Source organism: Pollachius pollachius (genome assembly GCF_949987615.1).
Source record: "Pollachius pollachius genome assembly, chromosome: 1".
Classification (NCBI taxonomy): domain Eukaryota; kingdom Metazoa; phylum Chordata; class Actinopteri; order Gadiformes; family Gadidae; genus Pollachius; species Pollachius pollachius.
The window spans coordinates 29,420,148-29,442,992 of NC_136934.1; the positions used below are offsets into that span (position 1 = coordinate 29,420,148).

The window sequence follows — 22,845 nt, forward strand, 5'->3', positions numbered from 1 at the left end:
ATGGCCAAAAAATTAACTACACACGGTGTCTTTTTACAATGTATTTGTTAACAGCATTTGTAGTGTTGTTGCTTCTTAATTGGGAACCGGGTAGGCTTCCACCCATTTGCTGAAATAGTCTTGTACTACTACTATGTAACGGTTGCGCCTTTCGGTTTCATTTAGGGGTTCCATTAAATCGACTGCGATGCGTTCGAAGGGTGCACCAACTCGGACTGTGCCCATGGCGGCTTGAGGTGTTTTCTTCGGGCGGGCTTTTGCAGCACAGCTGGTGCAGGTGCGGCACCACAGAGTGACGTCATCCCTCATATTGTACCAGTAGTACCGGGCCTTGAGACGTGTGAGTGTCCTTTCTCCTCCAAAGTGGCCACCGACTGGGCCATCGTGCAATTGTTCCGTGACTGAGGTGCGGTACTGTTGAGGCAAAAGGATCTGTGGATAGAACACCTTTCCATCTGTGCAGTAGAATTTCCTCAGCAAAACCCTGTCTTTCTGGGAGAGCCTTTTCCACTGCGACCAGTAGGCTTTGGTGGCAGGGCTGTAGGTTGCTATGTCAGCCCAGGGTGGCCTGCCCCTCCCCTCATCCATCCACTTCCTCACTGGTGCTATATCTGGGTCAGCTTCTCGGGCACTGATTAACTGCTCTTGGGTCCAGCCACTGAACAGGTTGGTTTGGGCAGGCTCACTCACCCTGCAGACACTTGGACGGAACAGAGAGCCAGCTTGATTGTCACTGAAAGCGTCCGCTACCCCCACTGGAAGATACTCAGACTCGACTGCAGGGCTGCCTCTATAGCTGTCTTCGGGCACTACTACCCCCACTGGAAGATACTCAGACTCGACTGCGGGGCTGCCTCTATAGCTGTCTTCGGGCACCACTACCCCCACTGGAGGTTTCCCTGCAGGAGTTTTCGCGGCATCCTCTTCAGCTGGACTCTCGGCCATGTTGCACTGAATTCCCTTGTGCTGGGGCTGGTTACTGAGGCTAGGCTCTGGCACTGTGCATGGGCACGACGTCGGGCAGGGTCTTCTGGAGAGCGCGTCCGCATTTTGGTGGTGTCTCCCTGGACGATGGATCACCTGGAAATCGTACTCTGCTAGTTTTTCAAGCCAGCGAGCGAGCTGGCCCTCAGGCTCCCTCATCCGAGTCAATCAACGCAGGCTGCTGTGGTCAGTCCGTATGATAAATGATCTCCCTAGCAAGTACTGCCGGAAATGAGAGGTGAACTTGACAGCTGCCAGAAGTTCTCGTCTGGTGGTACAGTAGTTTTGCTCAGTGGCTGACATTCTCCTGCTCCCATAGGCTAGCACTCTCTCCACACCTTTCCTGCACTTGGGAGAGGACTGATCCGATTCCCTAGTCACTAGCGTCTGTGTCAAGGAGCAGTTGGCCACTGTCGAGGGGATAACCCAGCACCGGCGCTGACGTCAACCGGCTTTTCAGCTGCTGAAACGCCTCCTGTCATTCATCCATCCAGTTAAAACGTGCATACTTTTTGGTGAGTTTGTGGAGGGGCTTGGCAACTGTGGTGAAATCTTTGACGAAGCCTCGGTAGTACGAAGCCAGGCCGACGAACTGACGCACTTCAGAGATGTCTTGGGGTGCGGGCCACTCAGTCACCTTTTGGATCTTTTTGGGGTCAGTGGCGACACCTTTGGCGGAGACGACGTGCCACAGGTAAGCCACTCGCTCTCGGAACAGGAAACACTTTGAAGGTTTAAGTTTCAGGTTGGCTGCGCGTAGTCTGTTGAACACAGCGGCTGAGCCGCTCCAACATGTCGGTGCCGTCCCACCCCAAGACAATGATGTCATCGAGGTACACCAAACATGTATCCCACTGCAACCCGGCCAGGACACGGTCTATGAGCCTCTGGAATGTGGCCGGCGCATTGCATAGTCCGAAAGGCATCACATTCCATTCGAACAGGCCCTTACGGGTGCAGAAAGCAGCGGCTTTTCGGGCTCTCTGCGTCATTTCCACCTGCCAGTATCCTGATGTTAAGTCCAGCGTGCTGAAGTACCTGGCGGTGGACAATGTGTCTAAGATGTCCTGGATGCGGGGCAGTGGATAAGCATCCTTAATGGTTCTCATTTAAAAGCCTGTAGTCGTGGTCTGGTCCTTCTTCCTCACCGTAACAATTGGTGCAGCCCAGATGCTGTTGCTGGGTTGGGCCATACCAGTGTACAGGCTCTGCTGCACCTGCTGGTCTGCTGCAGTTTGTTTGTCTCTAGCCATCCTGCGTGGTTGCTGTTTCACAGGTGAACCAAGGGTGGTGAGGATGTCGTGCTGCACGAGGCCAGTACGGCCAAGGTCAGTGGGCCCCGTGGAGAAGACGTCACTGTATGACCGTATCAGGCGGGCCAACCTCTCATGGTCCCCCTTAGGCACTAGCACAGCTCTCATTATACAGGACCTGCAGGTGGCTGGGTAAAGAAGCAGAAACCTTTAGTTGGGTTCAGCATCAGGTCTCCGTCGGCAGCATGGCGGAAGTCGGCGGTGCCAGGGACTACATACTCACACCCCGATTCCAACACTGTTGTGCGGGCCACTCTGACAATGTGCATCCGGGACTGATGGCTTGGGTTAAAATGAGGTACCTTCTCTCCGCAGAGGGTTATCTCACGGCGACCATAGTCAAGCTGGGAACTTGTCTGATGTAGGAAAGGGTGCCCCAGGATAACCTCTGTGCTCTCTACTGTGTCGGCCATAATAAAGTTCACATTGGTAGCTCGGCTCCCAACTTGTACTGGTAGGTTGACTTCCCCCACTGCCAGACCACCGGGCCGATGCTCTGCAGGACCTGCGCGACAGATGGCTCTATTGGGGGTCTGGACTCTGTGGGAATGGAGTTGAAGAGCTGGAGGGGCAACACATTCCTCCGAGCACCAGAGTCAAGCAGAGCACACATTTCCAGTCCATATATCAATATTTGAACACACATGTAATCTCCCTGACTTGTAGTACAGGGGACCACTATACCTGTGTCGGGTGCGGTGTTCTTATTGACTGTCCGAGCTTGCTGTTTGGGTCGACGGGGTGAAGGGTAGTTTCTCTGCATATATGCCCTAGACCGGAGCAGTTGTGGCACTGAACATCCCCCATAGGCATTTTCTACATTTGTGTCTTTCTAAATCTTGGAGCCCTCTCTGGTGAGTCGATGGACCAGACAGCTACCCTCACTGGCTCCACACAAGGTGGCATGCTGTTATTTTAACGTACCCTGGTGGCCCTGGCTCTCTGATTTACAAAGCTGCGTTGGCCAGGCTGCATGAATTGTGTGACTGTTCTGGCGGCCCTCCTGGTGGACTCGTAGCTGTGTGCGATGTCATATGCTCCGGGCAGAGTGTGCGGCTGCTTCTCCAGTAGTTTTTGCACCACCTTGGCGTCGGCCAGGGCGTTGGTGAAGACCTCCACACTGATGGCGTCCTGCTCCAGCTCTGTACGGTCAGCATACACGATGGACACTTTCTCGTAAATATCATCCCTTAAGAGGTGCAGCGCTTCGTTCTGCCCCCTAACCCGCTGTCTCAATTCAATGCCGATGGCTGCTGCATGCTCTGAATACGGCCCGTAGGCAGTCTCTATTTCAGAGAGACAATCCGCTGGTAACTCCAACGGTCAGATCTGGGATTTTTATGGACGATAGCTCCAGCCGCGCCATTCAGGCTGAATCTCAGTTGCACCGCCATTGTTGCATTTGACCAATGATTTGCCCTTGCACAGCTTTCAAACCGTCTTTTGCACAGTCTTTCCAGGAGCCCTTTCCATCCAAATGGCCTGGCTTCAATATTGGAATTCTCTCTCTATATCCATAATGTTCATCGTCGCTATTGTTCATTGTTACAACATCTGGCGCTGTGTGTGAGGATCGTGGCGCGGACTTGGCCCTTCTCATAGCTGACTCGACGTATTGGTAGGTGTTGCGGTGTGGGGCATAGTTATCATCATAGCTTATTACTCCACAACGTTCCACGGGCTGGGGCATAGAGGGTGGAAAAGGTGTCGAAGTGAACTGAGGGAACAGTACGTGGGCCGGGCAGAAGGGTTTTGTGCCGTACAATTCACTAGGGCAAACGGGTTAGATAGCTGGTAAGCGGCATGTAGGGCAAACGTTTGAGCAGGGCTATTTTCCGACCCTTTAGGTAAAGCTGCAACCAGGTTGGCTACCATATGTTTGGAACAGTCACAGGTTTTCTGATTAAAGTACTCGGACTCACCATTTGCTTTATATTCCACGGGCGTTAGGAACGGGTTAGTCAACCGTGATGGCGGTGGCGTGGGGGGCAAAGCTGGGTCGAGCGACGGCGTCTGGCCGCGAACCATCCCTCCGTCCGCGGCTAACGTTAGCTCCATGCTAGCCGCGAAGGGGTTAGTGCCGTCGGCATATCGGCCGTCCATGTGGTTAACTGGGTCCATATCAGTGTCACTTACATCCATTAAAAATGGGTTGGTGCTTATGTTTGAGTACTCCATCTCCACAGGCCTCCTGTTCCAAGCGTTAGCATTAGCGGTACATTTAGCTTTAGCTCTGAGCGCCGTCATTCTGCATCCGACCGTCCAACTTTTTCTTTTCCTCTGACTTTTCTTCTTGCTTTGTTTAATCCTGGACGAGCCCCCAGTGTTACCTTAACAGCTTCCACGCTCCCTCCCTCCATAGGGAGCGAGCTGGTCTCATACTAATGACTTCGCTCGTTGCAGGTAACTTGCGTCTAGTGGTCCGGGTTAACAGAGCCGAAGCATAAACAGTGAGGCGTTGGTTGGTTGCAGCAATGAACTAGGCTTTATTCCTTCACAGTGGTACATTCACGAGCAAGTGTTACCTTAACAGCTTCCACGCTCTGAACCGTAGTTGGGAGTGAGCTGGTCTCAGACTAATGACTTGGCTCGTTGCAGGTAACTTGCGTCTAGTGGTCCGGGTTAACAGAGCCGAAGCACAAACAGTGAGACGTTGGTTGGTTGCAGCAATGAACTAGGCTTTATTCCTTCACAGTGGTACATTCACGAGCATCAAAGGCACTTGCTTGCTAGCTTTCAGCTGGATATTGGATTACACTACTATCACCTTGCACCGTAGACTCAGACAGATTCCCGTGCTGTCAATTGTTTTTCCCTACCCACAACACACGTGTTCTACTATGTCACACACATGCGCTACGCACATATTTTCCCAACAAGTCGCTTGGGGGAGGCAGAGATTGCAACATATGTCATTTTTATAATATTATTAATAGTCTAATATAGACATTTCAGTTGCGTTGGTATTGCGTAGGCCTACATACGTTTACTGTTGTTGGTGTTGTATGTTAGCCTATATGGAGCAATCTTGCATATTTATGAAGTTCCCAGATCAATAAAGTTCTATCTTTTTATTTGAACTGCCTGTATGTCCTCTTGATTATATATTATGGTGTGTACTTTGGTTACCAGCTATCATAAAATGGTGTCCAAATGGCTGCATGTGTAAGAAATAGGATTTGAACCAAAAGTTACAATAAAAAAGCTACTGTGCTCGCCCAGACCGTTAGACCTATTGCTTATGATGCTAACCATGCTAGAAAACCTTCTTTAATATGTCCATGTAGAAACCCTGTAGAAAACGAAAATATTTCTACATCCGGCGGCACTCTTCTTTAATAGGTCCATGCATGCACTAGGGCGTGGTTTCAGACCTCCATGATGCGGAAGCAAATCTCTCGTTGATGTTACCCTGCGCCATTGAGCAGTTACCGTTCCATGGTATGTCAGTGGTCGCGGTGGCACATGACACAGGCTAATAAACGATCTCGGCGCTACTGATAATAATGGTGTGTTCCTGAATCCTCGAACGCCCGACTTCCGAGTCGAAAGTCGAAGATCTCTCAGCTTTCTTGCGGCATTTCTCGAAGGCACGCCCCCTTTTTCTCTTCATCTTTCGAAAATCTGAGAGTAGACCGAGAGCAGTGATGACGCTCTCAAAAAAATGGCTGCGCCTGTGAAGAGATTTACTTTTGTTGTATTTGTACCACGTAGGTCATTTTAATGTCGATTTGAAATGCTCTTACACACTTGATTACATTGCTACTTTATTCCGGTCACCAATTGTTACATTGAATGGTCCAGCTATGCGTGCAATACAATGTAAAGTTCTGTTTGTTTTCGAGCTGGTTTGCTAAAGAGGCTAATGCAGCTAACAATAAACAACGGCTAGCCAATTTCATGCCACAATCACAAAGACGAACAGGAACGCTATGAATGCTCCGAGACCGGAAGTGACGTCAAACCTTCTGGCAACTCGGAAGGCTGGCGTCCGAGGATTCAGGAACACACCATAAACAAACACATAATCCGCGAGGTGTTTCTGGACAACGGCGGAAGCTTTGTTTTTTGAATAAAATGTCGCACAAAAGTTTGCCTTCCTTCTGGAAGTCCTATGTGGTTGATCTTTGCTCATTGTGCGCGTTCTTTTTCCTTGGATTTATTAGGAGGCTACACTATGTCGGGCTGGTATAAGATAAGATAAGGTATACTTTATTCACCTCAGCAGAGAAATGTAGGTGTTCCAGCAGCCAGCATACATACACAACACAACACATGTATTCATACATATCCCACCTAAACAAAACCATGCATCCACAATACCTAGCCTAGGATAGAAAAAGTGGAATGGATGGTCAATGTGCATAAGTAGAAGTAGCTGTTACTCAGACATAACAGTACAAAATGTGTGCAAATATACAGGTGTGCAAATAAACGGGTGTGCAATAAACAGCTGCAAAAAAGATAAATAAATATATATATATATAAGTATATATAAGTTTGATATATATAAGCAGCGCAAGCTAAAGTTTAAATGAATATTCTTCTGTCCTTACTAAAAAGAGGAGTAATTATAAAGTGCAATTGCAGTAGGTAAAAAAGTATTCTTAAATCTGTCCTTTCTGCAGCTTAGCTCTCGTAGCCTCCCACTAAAAACACTCTTTTGTTTACTCACTAGATTGTGCAAGGGACGCGTGTTATCATCCATAATACTCAACAATTTCTGTACCATCCTTCTCTCCATCACCACCTCCAGGGACACTACAGCAGTCCCCAGCACATAGCCAGCCCTCCTAATCAGCTTGTTAAGCTCTTTAGAGTCACAAGCCCTGATGCTACTGCCCCAACTGATGGCTGCAAAGAAAATGGCACTTGCCACAACAGACTGATAAAACATACATAACATTTTGCTACACACATTAAAAGACCTAAGCTTCCTCAAGAAGTAGAGTCTGCTCTGACCCTTCTTGTAGACAGCCTCCGTTTGTTGCTTCCAGTTCAGTTTATTGTTCATGTGCACACCCAAGTATTTATAGCTCTCTACCACCTGCACTTTATCCCCAAGGATAGAGATGGTGCTTAGCTCAGGCCTGGCCCTCCTGAAGTCCACCACCATTTCCTTGGTCTTTGTTACATTGTAAACAAGGTGGTTTTCCCCACTTCATGCAACAAAGTTATCCACCAGCTGCCTGTATTCTTTCTCATCTCCACCACTGATACACCCCACTACCGCAGCATTGTCTGAGAACTTTTGTAAATGACAAGCCTCAGAGTTATACTGGAAGTCTGAGGTTTATAGTGAGAAGAGGAAAGGGGAAAGCACAGTCCCCTGCGGTGCTCCTGTGCCACTGACTGCCTGCTCAGAAACAGACCTCCCCAGCCTCACAAACTGGGGTCTGTCATTCAGGTAATCCATGATCCATGATATTGTGGTGGTGTCTACCTGTATCAACTCCAGCTTCTCACGTAACAGTACTTGCTGTATGGTGTTAAAAGCACTTGAAAAATCAAAAAACATGATCCTCACAGTGCTTCCTTACTTGTCTAGGTGAGAGTGGGCTCTGTCGAGTAGGTAGATGATGGCGTCCTCAACCCCCACCCTTGGGCGGTATGCAAACTGCAATGGGTCCAGATAGCTGGTCACCTGTGGAGTCAGGTGGGCCAAGACCAGCCTCTCAAGTACCTTCATGATGTGTAATGTTAGGGCAACTGGTATGTAGTCATTGAGGGCAGAGGGAGAGGGTTTGTTGGGGACTTGAACAAGGCAGGATGTTTTCCACAGCACTGGCACCCTCCCCTGGCTGAGGCTGAGGTTGAAAAGATGCTGTAGAATGCCACATAGTTGAACTGCGTAGGCTTTCACAACCCTGGGGCTGATGCCATCTGGACCTGCTGCCTTGTTCTGGCCTCATCTCTCAAGCTGCATTCTCACCTGGATGCTGGAAACATACAGACAGGTCAGAGAAGTGTGGGGTAGTGATGGGTCTTAGTGGGGGTCAGAACATGTTGGGGGGGCAGTAGGTGATGTCTCAGTAACTTGCGGGGAGGGGGGGGGGGGGGCGGGGGCTTTGTGAGTGGGGAGGATGTAGGGTCTGTGTGGCTATCAGAGGCAGGTCATGTATATGAGGTCAGAATGCTAACTTAGCTGCCGTGGCTATCGCGATCCGGTTGAACCCCCCCACCCCTACCATAAAGGGTACTGTCGGTGGTGGAAACGCAAGCCGTAACTGAGCTGCGCCGAACCGCACCTTCACTACTCCACCGACCCGCACCGCACCGAACCGAACCGACCCGCACCTTCTGGTGGAAATTCGCAAATTCTGTGTACTTTGCAGTTTCATAAATGAGACATGATGAGTCTTATTTTGTTTACAAGTTATGGATGGAGTCTGGAGGTGACGTGGGGTACTTATTGTTTACTGTTTACATCTTAGATTACACAGTTCAGGCTGTTGCAGCTAGCTTAGGGGAAAGATTGCATGATACTAGGTGGTACAACCTGAGACAATAAAAAATAATTGCCTTCTGCATTTTTGTTTTTTTCTTTTCCTTTCATTGTACCGAACTCGTACCGAACCGTGATGTCTGAACCGAGGCATAAACCGAACCGTGACTTCAGCGTACCGTTACACCCCTAGTGCTGGTACTAGGGGTGTACTCCCCCTGTCATTAATCCAATGTGTTTAGTTATATTCAACCAAAACTATTAACACCAAACACTATTTACACACAGTATGCCTACAGGAAAAAAAATCTGTTCATATCTGCTCAAGGTTCAAAGCAAACAACAGTACATGAGCTTGTCCCCAAGATGAGATAATAGGTGTCTGGACTGAACTCGCAGCAATGTGTCAGAAGATTGGCTTACGAGGGAAGTTTCTTAAATCAGAAAAAGGTATTAGTTGTACAGAAGAGACTTAATATGTGATGGGTTATCAAATTTTACAATCTTAGCGGGAGCGAGATAGTATGAGATGGTGAGAGAGAGAGAGAGAGAGAGAGAGAGAGAGAGAGACACATATGGAAGAGAACTATGTTCTATCCGCCTTCTGTAAGAGGAGACAAAATATGAATAAAACAGCACTTATTCACAACATAGCCCAACATATGGGAGCAGTTCTGCTAAAGACATCATGGCACCAAGACATCAGCCAGGGAAGGAAGGAGGGAGAGGAAGGACGGGGGAGGCATGACTACCACCTGGGCTCTTCAGGGAGTCGGAGGGGAGTGGAGATCCTCCAGAGAAAGGGAGGAAGGGAGGGTACGGGAGACTGAGAAAATAAGGGTGGGGGTGGCAAGTCTGCAGAGTCCCCCTGGTGAAGGGAAAGACCATCATTGTCCTTTTACTGACCGCCACGCTGACTCTCACCCCTTCACTCTCCCCCTCCTCACCCCTTCACTCTTCCCCTACTCTCACCCCTTCACTCTCTCCCTACTCTAACCCCTTCACTCTCCCCCTCCTCTCACCCCTTCACTCTCCCCCTCCTCTCACCCCTTCACCCCTCCTCTCACCTCCAGGCACGTTGGGCTCCAACCAGAGCTCCTTCCACATGGAGATGTCGCAGATCGGCTTCTCAACGCACATCCTGGATGTGAGTTTGTTAGGAACAACATCAAGTGTCTCCACCAGGGCTGGCAGGGCAGCATGAACCAAAGGGATAGGACCCCAATACAGACCAGAACTCTGGGGAATGGAACAAAAATACTTCAATAAAAACTCTAAATCTCATTCCCATGAACTGGCATAGGAGCTACTAACAACTTGAGAACTACAAAAACGACATGACACATATAACGAACCGCCAAGGGAGTGCTAGTAGAACATAGCTAGTGAACTGGTCAATATGGGGAGAGAGGGATGAGGGAATGAGGGGCAGGTGGGAAGATTGACAAGGACGCTCAGGTGAGGGGAACGAACTGCAGATGGGAGTGGCGGGATCTGTGAAGTGAGGGTTTAAGAACAGTTTAAGGACATCTGGTGGACAGGTGGAGAATGGAAACTAAACAGAGAGTCAGACTCTGACTATCAGGTAGTTATTTGAATAGTCTGCTCTGGTGACCAGTCTGACATCAAAGTGTGTCTGTCCCGTCACCTGTCCCCCCCTGCTGTTTTCAGGATGGGATCCTGTTTGGCATGGTGGGCGCCTACGACTGGGACGGAGGAGTGCTGAAGGAGGGGGTGAACGGGCGCATCATACCCCCCAGGGAGGCCTTCGAGTCTGAGTTCCCCCTGGAGCTCAAGAACCACGCTGCTTATCTAGGTGCCTGAGGTTCTGGCACTCTGACTAGTGCGCTTCTGATTATGCATTAAATGTTGGATTGTCTGACTCAGACTTCTGTAAGATACATGTAAAGTATTTTGGGCCTTGTCCTGTACCTCACAGAGGTTTGAAAACACTAACAAAATATAAATGTATGTATGTGTTTGTGCGTGTGTATGTATGTATCTATGTGTGCATGCATATGTACGTGTGTGTTTGTGTATTTATGTATGTGTGTATGTGTGTATGTGTGTGTGTGTGTGTGTGTGTGTGTCTACAGGCTACACCGTGTCCTCTGTGATGGTGGGGGACTGGAGGCGGCTGTACGTGGCCGGGGCCCCACGGTTCAAACACAAGGGTAAAGTGATCCTGTTTGAGCTGAGCAACGACGGGGACGTGGACATCGTTCAGGCCCTAAATGGAGAACAGGTAGCGCCTGTTATCCTGCTGCCGTTTGTCTTATGTATTGGTTGACATTGAACTTGGTTTGGTTTATAACAAACGTAGCAAGTCTGCCCCCTATTGGTTAAGAAGTGCAGTAACGCGTCTCCCTCGCTGTGGTCCCTGTGTGTCCAGATTGGATCGTACTACGGCAGTGAGGTGTGTGGGCTGGATATCGACCAGGATGGCATCACGGATGTGCTGCTGGTTGCAGCTCCCATGTTCCTGGGCTCCGGGAATAAAGAGGCTGGCAGAGTTTACATCTACACGTTTAACGGGGTGAGGAGAACCGCCCAGGGGCAGAAGTGATTATTGCATGGAGCTGATTGTTTCCAATACCATGAAAACAAACCAATAGAAAATGGGTAATATATGGCAAACAAATAGCATAGATTATGTCCAAAAATTGTTATCTCAGATTCTCATCTACACAGTTGAGGTCAATGCATGTTTTAAAACATAATTTATTCTAATAACTGCCGCCCTGTCTTCCTGCTCCTCTGTCTTCCTGTCCTCCTGCTCCTCCTCCTGTCATCCTGCTCAACCTGTCCTGTTCCTCCTCCTTCTCTTGCTCCTCCTCCTTTCCTCCTGTCCTGCTCCTTATGTCTTCCTGCTCCTCCTGTCCTCCTTTTCCTCCTCCTGCTCCTCCGCCTCCTCCTCCTCGTCCTGCTCCTCCTCCTTCTCCTGTCCTCCTGCTTCTCCTGTCCTCCTCCTCCTGCTCCTCCTCCGCCTCCTCCTCCTGATCTTCTTCCTCCTCCTCCTCCTGTCCTCCTCCTTCTGCTCCTCCTGTCCTCCTGTCCTCCTCCTCCTCCTGCTCCTCCTTTCCTCCTCTCTCCCAGGAGGGGGTGTTTGTGCTGAATGGTACCCTGAAGGCGGTGGTCAGGTCACAGGATGCCCGGTTCGGCTACGCAATGGCCGCCGCGCCCGACCTCAACCACGATGGCTTCAGCGACCTGCTGGTGGGTGCGCCGCTGGAGGATGACCACCGGGGGGCGGTGTACCTCTACCACGGAGACAACATCTACATCTCCCACGACTACAAACAGGTATGAGCTGCTCAGCTCAGGACCACACAACAGATCCAGACATCTAGACACTAAACCCTCTGTCACTGTGGTCTCTGTCTGCCCGCAGCGCATCGCAGCCATAGACATCTCCCCGTCACTGCGGTATTTTGGCCGCGGTGTGAGCGCCCGTCTGGACATGGATGGAGACGAGCTGATAGACCTGGCCGTGGGGGCCCAGGGCAGCGCTGTGCTGCTCAGGTGGGTCAGTGCAGTGGGACAGGGCTGGAGGGGAGGGGGGAGGGATGGCGGACCATAGAGAATCCCCGAAAGGGGCTGGACCTCTCTAGCTGGTAGGAAAGCTTTAGTGAGAAATGGTTGACTTGGGAGTTTATTGCAGAGAGGTAAATCAATAATATATGATTGTGCTAATTTCTTTATTGGAGTGACAATATTGTGGAAGTTTACTGAATGCTGTAACGTAAAATCTTCCAGGAACGATCATCATTTGGTTCCCAATAGTCTCTAGTATCATGCTTTATTCTTCTCCCCCCCCCCCCCAGCTCCCGTAGCATCGTCCAGGTCAACGTGAGCCTGGACTTCCAGCCCCACTCCATCAACGTGATCCAGAAGACCTGCCAGAGGGGCGGCCGTGACTCGGCCTGCCTCAACGCCACCGCCTGCTTCCTGGCTGTGTCCCGGTCTCCAGGAACCCAGGCCGACAGCTTCGGTACCTCCATACCTAGTGAACAGTACCGTCGCTACCTCCATACCTAGTGAACAGTAACGTCGCTACCTCCATACCCAGTGAACAGTAGCTTCAGGACCTCTATACCTAGTGAACAATAACGTCGCTACCTCCATACCTATATATATACCTTATATTGTATATGTTCCTTCATATCTTTTTCCTATCTCATAATGTTTCTTGTATCTCAGCCCCAATTGACCATTCCTTGTATGTGAAAGCTTTTTTAAAGGTCCCATGGCATGCTACTTTATGGATGCTTTAATATAGATATTAGTGGGCCCCTAACACAGTATTCGAAGACGTTCCTGAAATTCAGCCGTGGTGCAGAATTACAGCCACTACGAGCCAGTCGCACATTGAGCTTTCACCAAACGTGCCGTTTCGGTGTCTGTAGCTTTAATGCAAATGAGGAGGAGAGAGGCAGGTCAAAGAGGAGGGGGTGTGGCCCTGAGCAGCTTGCAGCCACGGTACCATGCACTCCATTTACATTGGATGTATCGCAATGCCGAGGTGCACACAGTCTTTGGCCGTGTTCTGTAAATATTCTTGAACACTAGAATATTTGGAGCTCTATATCTAAATAATATCATTTTATACATAGATATCTATATCATATAATATGCATTATCACGTGTGTGCGCCTCAAGACGATATTATGAATCTCAAACGACTTCGTCGGGTTCTCCGACATCTCTGGTTCTTCCACGTCCACATTCTAAAGTAGACTGAACCACGACGTGTAGGAGAAAGGGATTGTTGCCCGCGATTGTTAACAGCGATTGTCTCCCGCCGGAGCCTCAGCGGGATACAGGGCTCAAGCGGGAGAAAATCTCGGGCAATAATCCCTTTCTCCTCCATGTCGTTGTTCATGTTCTTCAGGGTCAAAGCCAAAGTTCCTTTCCCCCCAATTCCTTCTCAACCACGTGTTATGCACCATAACACCAACAGCAGAACGGTTATCCAAATTACAAATAAGTGTACAACACTTGTGTTACAGTGTGTAATCACACACACACACACACACACACACACACACACACACACATACACACACACACACACACACGGCTTGCACGGTCATAGCTCATTGTCTCATTGGCGGGCCAAATTCTCTGGGCGGGCAAGGCAGAGAAATATGGGGTCAGAACAGTCTCATTAATAATGAATGCACAGAGAAGGATTCACAAAAGTATTTTGTGATTTATATATAAATTACTCTCCTCGCAAATACATTTCAATGCACACACAAATGGATATCGGTATGTATAAATGTGAAATAAATCCATAAACAAAAATAAGTTTCACAAACACATTTCTGATCCACACACAAATGTGTCTTGTTTTAAATTAATGTAAGAAATATCCATAAATATATTAATTTAAAAAATATTAGCAATTTTCATCAAAATGTATTTGGATGTTGTTACATTTATATACAAACTGTTAAACTTGAATTTACTTGAATTTGCTTTTCATTTGTAAACCTGTTTGCATTTGTGTGTGAACTACTGTATTTATATGTGGATTTTTGAGACTCTCCTGACGTGGCTGGATTCACAAATGCATTTTTTTCAACAATGAACTATCTGTAGCCAAACAGATACCTCCCTCGTTTTCAGCCAATCACATGACTGCAGTGGCTGGGTTTTTAGATTGTCGGTGCCGTTTACTACTTTAACGGCACCGACAATCCCAAACCCAGTCGAAACTAGATGGAAAAAGTGTGTAGTTCAAAACGTGACGCAGCTTTGACTTCTTCGCCACCTAGAGATTGTTATGTAAGATCATTCAAAAGCCCCGTTATTTTCCATAGACATTTGACCGAGGGAACCGGGAGGCTCAGAGGCTGGACTTATTCTTCAGAGGTCGGGAATCAGTGAGTCATGTCATTGGCTGAAAACGAGGGAGGCATCTGATTGGCTACAGAGAGTTCCTTGTTGAAAAAAATGCATTTGTGAATCCAGCCACGTCAGGAGTCTCAAAAATCCACATATAAATACAGACAAGTTCACACACAAATGCAAACAAGTTCACAAATGAAAAGCATCTTGTTAATTCAAGTTTAACAGTTTGTATATAAATGTAACAACATCCAAATACATTTTTTATGAAAATTGCAAATATTTTCCTAATTCATATATTTATGGATTTATATTACATTTATTTAAAACAAGACACATTTGTGTGTGGATCAGAAATATGTTTGTTAAACTTATTTTTGTTTATGGATTTATTTTACATTTATACATACAGATATCCATTTGTGTATGCATTGAAATGTATTTGTGAGAAGGGAGTAATTTATATATAAATCACAAAATGCATTTGTGAATCCTTCTCTGCGCATTCATTATTAATGAGAATGTTCTGACCCCATAGAGAAAGGGGAGGTAACTTGGCTCCAAATCAGCCCGCCTGAGCTTCCAATGTTTCAAAGGCGAGCAGGATACCTAGTGCTCGTTTTAAACCAAACGCAAGATTTAGCCACTGCGGTACGATAGGCAGGCTAGGGGAACTCATATTAATGTTAGAAAACCTCATAAAATGAGATGTTCATGCCATGGGACCTTTAAAAGCCTTTCTGACTGAGCTGGTTCTGTTTATTCTGACGCTCCGGGCTGTGTGTGCTCCGCCTTAGCCTTGTGTATCACGGCCATGCTGGACGACAGGAAGCTGTCGGCCCGGGCGCTGTTTGATGACAACTCCCAGCGACAGACGCAGATTGTGGTTGGGGTTCAGACGGGACATATGCTCTGCTACATCCTTCCCTTCCACGTCTATGTGAGTGCTGCTGTACACACACAACACGGGGGGGGACGGAGGGGACGTGTCCCCTCCAATATCGGACACAGGCGCATTTGTCCCACCTAAAAATTATACTGGATCTGTCAGGTTTCCGATATGTGTCCCCCTCAATGTTAAACTCATTCCTACGCCCCTGCACAACACCACATTAATAGTCAAGGCAGGTTTCCTCTTATTGCGTTTCTTTCACAGCGACAGCTTCAAGGGGCTTGGGAAGAGAGGATTGAAGACTAACACTAAGCGAAACATCAAAATAGCTGGCTGAAGTCAGAGATAGAAGGAAGCATGTGTGGGAGCAAGTGAGAGGGAGTACAACCCGAAACAAAAGTGAATAATCCTACAGCTCAATACCCCATGCCAGGCGTGTACCGTCTATATGGGCAGGTGGGGCAGTGAACTACTTGCAAAAGCATGCTTCCAAAAAAATTGTTCCTCAGCTAATCATTGATCAAAGTCTATTTTTAATAATTTGATTTTCACATTAACTATCTATAGTTTCTGACTATTTTTGCTCAAAGTTTGGATGATGGTGGTGATTCTAGTTGAGTTTAACGTGTCATGCAATGTTGGGGCAGGGCAGCTCAGCGACTGCGTTCCTCCGTATGTTTATCGCATAACCCTGCAGGCTGCAATAAGAATTGCAATCTGCGCTGAAAGACGCCTATATATTTTATAACTGTTGTTGTTTTAACTCAAATTATTCCGCCAGCGTCTTTCGTCGTTCCTATATCAGATGCAGATATGGCGAGTGGTGTTGCACCTTTGATTAACAATGTTGAGTTTCTGTTAAAAAACCCATTTGAGAGGTTAAAATTGGAAGAGAAGTTAGCCATCAAACAACTTGGCCCAGACAGACCGGACATAAACATTATCCAACAAACTAAGGAAAGGGAGAAAATTCACAACAGAACTTTCTACCGAGCATGGTATAAAAAGAAAAAAATGTCTGTGTGGTTGCTCAAAGAGAAACACTGTTTTTTGTGTGCACAGGACGAGGGGATTTATTGAACACGGGTGTGAGTGATGTGAAGCATATATGTATAATAATATATAATACAATATTATATATGTATATATTATGTACATATTAAAAAAACATGAATTGTGGTTGTGGTCATACGCCAGTAGTTTCTGCCCAACTGTAATTTAGAGTCACTGCGCCTGGCCCAGACATTCACATGAATGACCTTTGAATGACGTGTCTCTGTTGACAGGACACCGCTGACTACATCCGTCCAATCAGCTTCTCGCTGCGTTACAAAATCAACAACACGGAGAGCGGCCCGGTGCTGGACGAGGGCTGGCCCACCACCGTCAAGAAGTTTGTGAGTGGACCCTTCTCATCCGAGGATCAGGATGTCATCCTCACTATGGACGCCATGTTCAGTTCAAACCAGTAAATGTATTAATGTCTCCCTCACTCTCTCACATCTCTCCAGATCCCTTTCTTTAAGGATTGTGGTGAGGATGACGTGTGCACCACAGACCTAGTCTTGAATGCACACATGGATATCTCCGGGACCAGGTACACACACACACACACACACGCACACACGCAATAACGCACGTACGCATGCACCCACACACACATACACCTTCCGGATGCCCCTGACCAGCTGGTGTCTGCCATTAGCCATCAGGCTGTACTTACTGGTTGTTTTTGGCAGGCACAAGCCCTATGTGATCCGGAGCCCCCGCAGACGGCTGGCCGTGGAGGTTCAGCTCCACAACAAGCTGGAGAATGCGTACAACTCCAGCCTGGTGCTGCACTACTCACGCAACCTGCACTTCTCCAGCCTCAGCATCAGGGTACGCTAGTTAGCACTAGCTGCCACACACACATTCATTCAAGCACACACACACATACACAGACACAAAAGCACACAAGCACACCTACTAATGCACAGATGATGGAACACCAAACTCAAATGCATGTAGGCACACACTCACACACAACCATACACACAAACACACAAATACACTAAAACACCAAGCCAAACTCATCCACCTTTGCTTAAATATATTCGTATCTTGTTCATAGTGCAACACCACATTCGTAGCATGGTGTTGCACTTATAGTACCACAACATGGTGTGTGGCGCATTTAATTTGCAGCAATGCTCATTATATTGTTCATACACAAACACAGAATCACGAAGTTGCCCTCGTCGTATCCATGGGGATAACACGCCCACTTCTTCCCAGAACTTAGTCCAAAACACATTTATTTTATATCTCAGTGTTTAAATTCAAACAAGGGGTTCGCTTACACGTTAACTACTACAAGGATGGCACTACACAGCACATACCATCACAGTATTTAGTAATCAGTGAAAAGATATTAGTATTGACATCAACATTAGCAGATTACTCATCTCTGCTCCTTGCGGTCGCAGGAGGACACTCAGTTTAAGATTGAGTGCACAGCGCTGGGGTCCAACAGTCACTCCTGTAACGTCAGCTACCCTGTGTTCCGGTCCCAGTCCAAGGTAGGTGGAGGCTTACAACACAAACAGTTAAGTCATGAGGCTACACTCAACATGCCCATTTACCCTCGTCTCTCTCTCCACCTCCAGGTAAACTTCATGCTGGAGTTCGAGTTCAGCTGTACGTCTCTACACAGCCGGGTCCAGATGAAGCTCAATGCGGCCAGGTAGCTTCCATCACCGCTACCTTACACCTTATATGTACAGACGCTCTGCCGTGACATGTGTGCTGACCTTTGTCCCCACGTGTGGTTCTCTGCTTGCAGCGACAGTGTTGAGCGAGAGGACACTCTGGCGGACAACAGCGTCCAGCTTCAGAGCTTTGTCCAGTACGAGCCAGACCTGTTCGTCAGCAGGTGTGTTGCTCAAACATACACTATCGGGATCCATTTGATACATCAAGTGCATTTCAACCCTTACTAGCTTTCTTTCTGTTGCAGTGACTCCAAGCTGAACCGCTACGAGGTCCACCCCTCCAGGACCATGTCCGAGGCCGTAGGGCCTGAGTTCTACACCAACTTCAAGGTAAAGGCTGGGCCCTTGGCATCATTCAATTCATCGATACACACGTAAACCACATGCTCATTAGATGTGCCTTCAATCACATTTCTTATTAATTCCTTATGAAATATAGTGCCTAATTAGGGCTTGGGACCACAATATAAATTTAATGAGCTTGTGTGTGTGTGTGCCCGTGCATTTGTATGTGTGTGGATGCGTTTGCATGTGTGCGTGTGTATAGCTGCAGAACCTAGGCTGCTACGCGGTAAACAACATGGAGCTGCGGCTGAACCTGCCTGCGGTGGCCGCGGGGGACCGAGTGTTTATGAACGTTACTGAGGTCTTCTTCCACAATGTGAGTGGTTCTCTGTGGCTCTCTGTATGTGTCTGTGTGTGGGACAGAGAGAAAGAGATACGACTCGAACACGGGTAGAGAGGAGTACTCTCTCTTCTGTGTGGGTGAGAGACAGTGAAAGCGATCCAGAGGGAGCGAGAACTCTGGTCTCTGTGAGTGACGTTTGTGCAGATCTGTAGTGATGGTCCCTCACTACCCCTCCTGCAGGCTACTGGGGTGAACTGCAGTGTGCTGAGTGATCTGGCCCGGCTAAAGGGCAGGCAGAGAGACGTACGGCCCCTCCACCCTGAAGACATGCTGCAGAATGACATTCTGGTGAGCAGCAGCCTTTGGTTCCACAGACAACAGCATGTGCGGGTCCTTCAGCACTAGACTGTATATGTGGGCCCGTGGCAGTTGGTGATCAAAAATGTTGGTGGGGCACAGTAATAGACAGGGGGTCTTGGGTAGGGCTGGGCGATATGGACCAAAACTCATATCTCGATATTTTTCGTTCGAATGGCGATATACGATATTAAAACAATATTTTTTAACAAAACGGGTAAAGTGCTTACATTTAACTCCACGCCACAAGTATTCACCATCAGCCATTTATTTAGGTTTAGTTTTTGCTCAATGAAGCACAGCTGTGCTTTAACAACAAATATAAAACAATAGTGTTGCCTGTTTGAAACATTTCAAGTACTATTAAATAAAAACATAGTGCAGTGTAACAGTGCAAATAGCATACACTTATAGGCATAATGTGCAAATAACAAAAAATGTATAACAGGCTGACCGAAAAACAGGCCTATGGCTTCACAGTATTACATTCAAAACAGAGAAATATAATAAAACACAGGCCTACGTAAGCCAATATTCTGAACTAATAAGCAGGCATACCCCTGCAAATAACAAAATTGTAAACAGTAGTGCAGGCCTCACCTGTTTGAAACTATACAGCTGCATAATTACTCAACTATGAAAATAAAATGTATAGAAAATAAATAAGCCATAATAAACTCAAATGGCTAGATATATTGTAAATATTCACTGAGGTAGACTGAGAATATTTAGTGAAAACTTTAACCAGAATATTTAGTCTTAAGCCTTCCTATGTAAACTTGTTTCTTACAGGTTCTGTGCTAGGAAAACAAGCCTGTCAACTGTTTCAGGCTTCAGGGATGCCGTGTAACAGCTTACAATGTTACCACTGCAGCTGAAAACTAGCTCTGAAGGAGAACTGGTTGCTGGTACTAAAAGATACTTATTTGCTACCTTGCTAAGCGCTGGATAGATCATTTCAAATTCCCTCCACCATTTAGGAGGATCTGTATCACTCTCAATCCTAGCTGACAGCAAGTAGCTTGAAAGTTCATTTTCAATGCTCTCCTGCTGTGTCGGTGTGTTGCCACTGCTGGTCACTGTGCTTCGTTTGAAAAAGCTGACTGCCTTCAGCCAAAAGAGACTGTGCCTCCTCAACAACTTTTTGTTTCAAGGCATCAACCCTGTCTCTTGGAATGTATGCATCTTTGAAGCGTGGATCCACAAATGTGGCCATGTCCAAGAGGTCACTTGTGGCTGGATCAGAGTACTTATCAGTAAGGTAGTCAACAATGGTGGACTTTATTGACCTGCACAGCTCAGTGTCACCTTCCTCCACCGCCAGGGTACTCGTTCTGAAAAGATGAAGGACAGGTCTGACATAGGAAAGGGTCACATAGTCCTCCCCTGACAAAGTGTCCGTGAACTCCTGGAGGTGCTTTAGAGCCTTCTGGACCGTCTCCAGTACCTCAATGTCCTGCCATGTGAGGACTAGGTGCCGGCTCTTTTTGTCAGAGGAGAGGACCTTGGTGATAGTCGCCTCTTGTTCCTGGATCCTTTCGATCATCAGCTGCCTTGATCCCTAACGTGTGGCAGATTCTGTAATGAGCTGAGAGTTGGGAGGCCAAGCTGTTGCTTGACTTCAGAGAGCACCCTCCTCCTCAGCCAGTTGTAGGAAAAGCTGCTGACGATCTTTTTGCACAGGGAAATGGCCCTTGTGATGCGGCTGTCATCCATCCCATGACCTGTGAGAATCAGAATCATAACTTTATCAGCAGAGTGCTTTCTTAAAAATATAAATATGGTTGATCTGCTTTTCAGTCAACCCGCAAGCTCTTACACAGATGGCGTCAACGGGTGAACTACTGATGGTATTGTGTGTATAAAATGTCCTCTTTAATAAACAATCTGTACACTTACAAAGTTATCAATGCCTTGTTTATATGTTAAGACCCTTATTATACTACCAAAGAAGTGTCGGGTTACTTCCAGCCTTGTAAGTGGTTTAAAATAGCGATTTAGTTTTTACCATGAGATTATTTACCATTCCAAGTTTAAAGCGCTTTGGTAGAATCAGCTAAAAACAGCCAACTTAAGAATGCGTTGACTCCGAACTTCGTTATTCGAATATAATTCGAATATCAAAAAATAGATCAAAATTCGAACGAATATTAGGCAGCCCTTAATATTCGAAACTGTTATGGGCAGGCCAAGAGGGAGAGACGTCAGTCTATTCATAATATTGTAATGACCACGGAAGAGGCAGCGAATATTGTTTAGACAGCGATTTATTAGATACCTAATAAACCGTTGGAACACGCAGGACCGGTAACCATAGCAACGCCGGTAAACAAAACCCGCGAAGCCCAATCCAGGTCTTACTGAAGGCATTTAATGGTCAAAATATTATTAATAAATATTTGAATATATTCGAATATTATTAATAAACAAACAAACTTCGAATATGATTTTTGGGCAAAAGTCAAAGCCCTAGTCTATATGCGCTTGCAAATAATAGTTTTTCAAAACTATTTCTTTAATAATACTGTAGAGACACTTACCAATAGCCAAATGAAGTCGGTGACCAAAGCACTGCATCCTCAGCCACTCATTCAGCTCCACCGCCTTGATGATGTTGTTCCCGTTATCTGTCGTTATAGCTACGAGTCCCTTTTCGTCAAGCCCCCAGTTAACAAGGGCATGTTGAAGAGCCTCTGCAATGTGTTCACCCGTGTGGTTGTCTGGAAAATAGCTCGTTTGGAGGCACGCTGTTTTCATCTCCCAATCTTCAATAAAGTGCAAGGTTATACACATATACGGCTCGCATGTGCGGCTTGTCCACATGTCGGTTGGTAGCCCGAAATGCGTCACTTTAGCTAGTCTTTCCGCCAAGTTTTTTCTGCACGTAGCATACATCTCTGGCAGAACCTCCCGAGCAAAATGATTGCGGCTGGGCAATTGGTACCGTGGGTCAATCGCTTTCAACAAATTGACGAAACCCTTTTCCTCGACCACGGCTATAGGGACCATGTCCTTGGCAATATGGAATGCCAGCAAATTAGTTATATCGCGCCACTGCCTACTTTTACGGTCATAAGGCACCGCACTGATTAATGGAGCTTGCAACGAGCTTTGCTTCAGGAGAGAGACATTCTGAGACTGCGAGCCTTTGGCAGCAGCACCACCACGTAGTTTTACACTCTCTTCATAGAGCAGTCGGTGGTTCTGCTGCAGGTGACTGAAGAGATTTGTAGTGTTTCCACCTTTTGTCTAACCTGTTTCCTGCACGCTTTACAAATCACGTCGCTTTGCTGTTTGTCTTGAATCCTAAACCCGAAATAACTCCAAATAACAGAGCCATTATTCTTTTTTTTGTAACCAACTGCTCACTCTCTACCACCGTGTCCACCGTGTTTTGCTTCAACGTCTGTGATGCGTAAACTTTTTAATAGGTCCATGTGCGTAACGTGGGTGGGAGAACACTACGTACATGTAAGGGGTGGGATTGAGCAGCTGAACATGGCTTGTAGGCTCAAAGAGCATTGGTCGGCTTTATAAAATAGCGCTCGCAAGGCAACATCAAAATAATATATAATATACCGGTATGGCGATATTGTCTCAACTACATATCCCCCCCCCCG

General features: G+C 47.1%; 1 protein-coding gene across 2 annotated transcripts in view; it reads left to right on the forward strand.

The window, feature by feature from the left end:
* The window catches only part of itga10 (integrin, alpha 10), a 63,109-nt gene that overhangs the window by 33,534 nt on the left and 6,730 nt on the right, over positions 1 to 22,845 (forward strand). For both annotated transcript variants that reach the window (XM_079752860.1, XM_079752859.1), the window contains exons 10-26: positions 9,816 to 9,889; positions 10,414 to 10,558; positions 10,839 to 10,987; positions 11,135 to 11,278; positions 11,839 to 12,045; positions 12,134 to 12,264; positions 12,567 to 12,733; positions 15,393 to 15,535; positions 16,774 to 16,884; positions 16,999 to 17,084; positions 17,227 to 17,368; positions 17,956 to 18,048; positions 18,136 to 18,212; positions 18,312 to 18,401; positions 18,486 to 18,570; positions 18,788 to 18,901; positions 19,109 to 19,216. In XM_079752860.1, the coding sequence (XP_079608986.1) occupies positions 9,816 to 9,889; positions 10,414 to 10,558; positions 10,839 to 10,987; positions 11,135 to 11,278; positions 11,839 to 12,045; positions 12,134 to 12,264; positions 12,567 to 12,733; positions 15,393 to 15,535; positions 16,774 to 16,884; positions 16,999 to 17,084; positions 17,227 to 17,368; positions 17,956 to 18,048; positions 18,136 to 18,212; positions 18,312 to 18,401; positions 18,486 to 18,570; positions 18,788 to 18,901; positions 19,109 to 19,216 (2,066 nt within the window). The remainder of the gene's footprint in view (positions 1 to 9,815; positions 9,890 to 10,413; positions 10,559 to 10,838; positions 10,988 to 11,134; positions 11,279 to 11,838; positions 12,046 to 12,133; positions 12,265 to 12,566; positions 12,734 to 15,392; positions 15,536 to 16,773; positions 16,885 to 16,998; positions 17,085 to 17,226; positions 17,369 to 17,955; positions 18,049 to 18,135; positions 18,213 to 18,311; positions 18,402 to 18,485; positions 18,571 to 18,787; positions 18,902 to 19,108; positions 19,217 to 22,845) is intronic.